Source organism: Acartia tonsa, chromosome 1 (genome assembly GCF_053477335.1).
Source record: "Acartia tonsa isolate MP-2025a chromosome 1, ASM5347733v1, whole genome shotgun sequence".
In the NCBI taxonomy this organism is placed as follows: domain Eukaryota; kingdom Metazoa; phylum Arthropoda; class Copepoda; order Calanoida; family Acartiidae; genus Acartia; species Acartia tonsa.
In genome coordinates this window covers 16,020,456-16,026,455 of record NC_137260.1, presented here as the reverse complement: position 1 = coordinate 16,026,455, position 6,000 = coordinate 16,020,456, and the positions used below count along the sequence as shown (strand labels likewise).

General features: G+C 29.8%; 1 protein-coding gene across 1 annotated transcript in view; it reads left to right on the top strand.

The window, feature by feature from the left end:
* Positions 1 to 545: 545 nt before the first annotated feature.
* Positions 546 to 6,000, top strand: part of LOC145313785 (uncharacterized) — a 97,554-nt gene continuing 92,099 nt past the window's right edge. Inside the window, exon 1 of the mRNA XM_080153401.1 lies at positions 546 to 751. Within this exon, the coding sequence (XP_080009527.1) occupies positions 683 to 751 (69 nt within the window). The 5' untranslated portion in view covers positions 546 to 682. The remainder of the gene's footprint in view (positions 752 to 6,000) is intronic.

Below are 6,000 nucleotides of genomic sequence, written 5' to 3'. Positions count from 1 at the left end.
TTATAATATTGTACCATGCAGTCCTAGGAATATTTTTTTTCTAATTTAGATGAATAGGATAATAATATCATATAAAAAGTATGGATAGCCTTTCTGGTAACGATTATAGAGTTGCTACACTTCCTAAATCATAACTAATTGTTAAAGGAATCATCATGCAGAGATTGAAATTGATAGGACAATTCTAAAATAACAAAAAGATTAAAGAATGCTTTGATTTAAAAAAATATTTTTACCAATTTTATGTAAAATCATTATCTATAACATATTTAGAAAAACCATTTATTTTCGTTGATACAAACAATACTAATTTTGCTATTTCTCATGATTTTGCTTAATTGAAAAATCATTCAACATGGTTGCATAGGTAATTGAAGAGGGGAGGGGGGAAGCTGCTGTAACACAACGTAATCCACTCCATACAGGGGGATGGTTTACCTATCAGATTTAGGTGTTTAAAAAGGGAGGTGGTGGAATAATAAGGGGCATAACAAGTGGTTCTTATAGAAATAAAGGGGAAGGTCTACGCACATACCAACATATAATCCACTCACTGGACACACAGACAGTTTCTCCAAGGATTTTACAGTGTTGTGAGCCCCACACGTACAGTAACCACGCAGTAATAAAAAAAAAATATATTTATATTTTATAAATAAAAAAAGGCGCTAAATTGTCAAAGATGCCTACAATGCCGGAGCATTCTAAAATTGCTGATAAGCACCAACAGCACAGAAAAATATTCTATCTGGTAAGTTTTTAATCTTTTAAAGATTTTGTACTATACATTCTAGTGTTGCTATGCATTTTAAAGTTATGTCTAGTCTTAGCCGGCTATTTGCACATGAAATTTTCGCTACCCATCCTACTCCCCCTCTAAAATTCCTCTCCGAAAAACGACCTGTTCTAAATGGGTAGTTTTTTTTTACCTTTCTGAATCATTTTTCTACTTCAACGGTGGGTTGCTTATTAAGACAGCTGTTTTCTTTTTCTTCAAACCCACTGGTTTTCTTCATTTTAAATTTTGAATGAATACAAAAATGAAATGGTTGAAATTATGAGTAACACGCAAAAGGAAAATTAACAGAAAAAAACTGTTGGATGTTTGTTGTAAAGGCTAAATTTTAAATCTGTGCTTCTCGAGAAAAGATAGGACAATGGCAGATGAATTTTTCCTTTAATTTTCAGGGATGTCCAAGCTTTTAATTTTGGTTGGGTGTAAAATGAGAGTTTCAAAGGTTTAGAGGTGTAATCTAATGTATTTTTTTAATTTGATAGGGCTAAATAAGGGTTTCAACAATTGAACACCCCTTTTCCCACCCTTGGATGTCTATGAGAATCTTTGTTTAATGAATCCCTGTATCCGTGGTTATATTTAATTTAATTGAAGTAAATATCCTTGAATCCCTGGTTCTAAATTTATAAGTTATTAGAAGTAATAAACCCTTATAATAATTGATAACAAATAGCTTTAGGGGAAAAGGAATTTTCTGATCTTTCCAGCTAAATCTGGCTCATATAGCCAGGGATCTAAAGGTATAAGACAATGGTCAATAATTGATGTACATTACTAATGATGATGCACTAAATTTACCCCTTCTGTAAATTACAATTTGTGGTTGAACCAACAAATTAAGATTTCAATAATCATTTCTAAAGTTGGTACGCCAACGAATAAGACAACGCTATAAAAAAAACTTGACTAGTGTAATAACCAGCCGAATGTCCTCTCCCTCCTTGGTTTTATTGACTTGGTGAGAAGGGGTTTTATCCCTTATTCCTGAAATATGAAATTATTTGTACTTCATTGCTCTAGCATCTATAGGCCCTATTTTCTAAAAACAACTATCTTATTTGTTTGCTCAAAAACTTTGAGTATTTTGATTTAATTTTGGTTTTAAATCAATAATTTAACAATTTTGTTTGACATCATTGGGAATTATATCAATTTAACTTCTATTGTCTTATCCCTTTAATCTAAATAAATCTATTTCAAATTCAATCTTGAAAAACTATATTTATAGAATTTTTATTGAAAAACCTTCCAAGTTAAAACATGTTTAAAACTTGTATAAGGTTAAAAACGACTTGGAGAAGGCTTAATTCATCATTAAAAGCAAAAAAATATACAGGTTTTTTATCAGGGATCTAAAGGGATAAGACAATGATTGATAAATAGATGTATATCTCCAATGATGTAACACAAAATAACCCGTTCTGTAGATTAGACTTAGTGGTTGAAATATTGGCCACTTAAAAATTAAAATTAAAAATTAAAATTTAAAAGTCCCCAATGTTGTTTAGCCAATGAATAAGAAAATATTTTATAAAGCTTTTGGGACTAGCCTAGTACCCCCTCCCTCCCCGAGTTTTTGTATCAATGTAGGTTTCAATAATTATATTATATGTATTTTGTGGTTAAATTGTAAAAACACTTTGTTTGGGGTGTCTCTTACATAATCTATTCAAATGTTTATATTGTTAAAGGCTTAGAAGTGATTTATGCTTAATATTTTAGCATATACTAGTCAGAAATTTGGATTGGTTTTAGTTTGCTAGAATGACTTTTTATTAGGTATCTAAAGGGATACGACAATAGCTGATAAATTGATAATTCCCAAATGATCTACACAAAATTGCCCTTTTTGTAGATTACAATTAGGGGTTTAAACTTTTGGACAAGGAACCAATCAATCAAATCAATAAAAGTTTCCAACAAATTAGAAAACCATATTTTAAAACGTTGGGGTATAGTGTAATGAACAGTTAAGTTCCCCCTCCCTCCCTGCTTTTTATTAATTTTAAATTTACTGTTTAGTGTTAGGAAAACCACTTTTAAAAACGATCTGTAAACTATATGCTTATATCAAAAGCCACATAAGTACACTGTGATTCATTTAAGGTCCTCACTGTTTATATATTATTTAATATATTGTGTATATTCTATGACATCTACTTCATAATTGATTGTATTTAAATTTACTAAACCTACATAGTCGTATTCAATTGTTATTCATACATTTTAGGTTTAGTAGAATTTAGAAATTTAAGAAGATTCCTAAGTTAAATATTTATTATATGTAGGTATATGATAAAGAATTACTTTCTTATTTTTTGTAGTTTTCAAAATATGGTAACTTTATTTTTTGTAATTTATGCTTTCTTTTTTTGGAATGTTTACAGACAAAACTAAAACTAAAATTTTTTTTCAATAAATTTTACCTAATATTTACTCACTATTTCTGTAGCTATTTAAACAAATTTAGCATACGAATAATATGTAAATTTTTATTTCCGCCGAATTCTAAAAAAGGTTCCGACGAAAATTTTTGGTCCGACCATTTTTGGATGCACAAGTTTACGTGTTCAATTAATTCCGCAAAATTTAGCATAACCGGAAAATAACATAATCATATTACCCTTTCTTAGCTGACATGTTTTTTTTTCGACTCTAATTCATCAATTAAAAGTGTGCATGACTGACCTAATAACGATATAACTTCCTACTTTTATTTATATTGTGCTAATTTCAGTGGCTATGCATTTTTTTCGCGAAATTGTTTGTACAACGCTTAGGCTCACTTTCAATGACATGTAGTAATGCAAGGATACTTTTTTTACAGTTTGGGGATTTTAGGAAGGGAGAGGATTTGGAAGTGTAAAGTGTACTGATACCAATTCTAATAATACAATCTCTCATTTGTTGGTTTGAAAACTTCGGGGACTTTTTTAACATTATGATTGGGTTGCTCAAACTATTCCAATAGTAAATTGTATCTCTAGAATTATCAATAATTGTGTGTCATAAGTCATTTACTGCCATTTTTATAGAAGCAACATAGTCGAATCAGACATTTCATAAAAACCATATTATAAACCCTTTACCATAATGTAAAGGATTTTGTCAAAAATCTAAAATTTAGTTCAAAATTAGGTTTTTTGAATCTTTAATCATCTATCCTTGTTTCGCCGGCGTATATTAGTTGAATTCATGCATTATTTTCAACCATCTTGTAAAGAAGTGTGTTCCAACATTTCAGCTAGATTTGTAAAAATAGCAATACTTTTCTAATTGGGATATAGCAACAAAAAATTTATAATCCAGACAACTACCTTGCCCAAGTGTTCGAGACCCTTTTCGTCTGCGTGCAAATTGCTTTCTGTTCTTTAGTAGGGACTTGGCTGTGTTTATATTTCCGACGCTATTAGTTGATTCGGGACAGGGTCCCCACCCTGTCGTCAAGGTTACATATAGCTCATGACCAGCCGTAAATTTAGATTGCTAACATGGACATCACTTAATATTAATGGTTAGTTTTTTCATCCAGTAGGAGGGGAGGGGTTGAAGTGAAGGGGGTGATGGGGGAGGGTGTTGTTTTTTTTAGCCAGCTACAAGTTTCACTTTATTCTAGTAAATCGCAATCTGGTGTAAAAAGTAGTAATCATTCAATTACCCTGAAAACCAAGCGGCATTTCTTTGACAATATAGTTCTTGCTTTAAGATCTATTGGCTGAAGTTTTACTGTGTTTTGTGTGAATATGTGTTGAAAAATTGCCAACTCATTTGATAGAATCGCCATGTCATTTAAACCCTTACTAAAGAACCTATATCATTTTTAAAGGGATAACTCAATGTAAAGCTTATCGAGATTTTAGCGATCCCAAATTTATATTTGCTCAAAAGAATTATTAGTTAATACCATGTATTTTTTTATGATGATGACACCAATTATTTATTATTTTAGGCTATGGGTCATTTAATTGATTTCTGTTTTATTGAAAACGAAAGCAAAATTTAGATTTTATTTTTATTTGAAATTGTTACCTACTTATGTAATAAGTCGCTAATAAATGATAAACAAATTATATCTTTCTCTTAGTTATATTTTCAATGTTCACATTCAACAGTAACAATCCAACTCATCAAATACAAAAATTAATAATCCTAAATCACATTTGACAAGTGTGGTTTAAATTTTAGATTGACGTCATAAAATTATATATTTTGTCCAAATTAAACAATTTTTCTACAATTTCATTGCTTGAATTTATTTAAATTTTCTTTTTTATCAGAAAAGTGTCACACTTAGATCTAATTGTTTAAAGGCGAGCATTTGAAAAAAAATGGAAAAAAGATTGTTTTTTAAATCAGTCAATACAAAAATTATTTTGTAATTTTTTAATAGAAATTTTTTTTGCATCATGCTTCTTATAGACATAATCTTCCTTGTTTATATATTTTCTTTAAAATGACTTTAACAAAAAGAAGTTAAATTACAATAATTTCTTCTTCATATCCATCAAACACCATTAACATATAATTGATTACGTTTTTCATATAAAATTGTATATTATTTCTTAAATAAAACAGGCTTTCCTTGGAAAAGTAAAAATACGATGAAATGTCTTTTTCGCGCGCTTATGATTGCTGCACGATTCCTCTATTTTATTTTTAGGTCTTTATGATTAGAGAGTAAGTTTTGTCATATTTGTGCTTAATTTCTTAAGTTGTCCAATTTTTTAAACCAATAATTTGGATCTTCCAAGAGGATAATTTTTTATCATAGATAAGGGGTCCACTGTACATCAATTTATATTCTATTGTCTGATCCCTTAAGATCCCTGTTTAACAGTCCTTCATTAGTACATTTTCGATTTGATACTTTATTTTTCTTTGCATAAGGGGGTGGAGGGGTTGTAACTATCAATCAACCAATTTCTTCAACGTGGAGATTGTTTAGAAAAAAATCTACGAAGAAGGTCTTTACGTAAAATCTGGGAGAGGGTTGTGGTAACTGAAAAAAACTGAATGCGACATTTTAAGTATATGTCATATCCTAATATGAAAGTAAGCTGTCTGTGTGTTACAAAGGATCTAGCTAATAGCTGAACCGATATGGTTCTTCATAATAATATAGCTTCTCATAGGTACAAACAAATATCCAAGAGAAACCTCTCTAAGAAGAAATTACTCAGCCTAAAATAATCTTTTCTAGTATC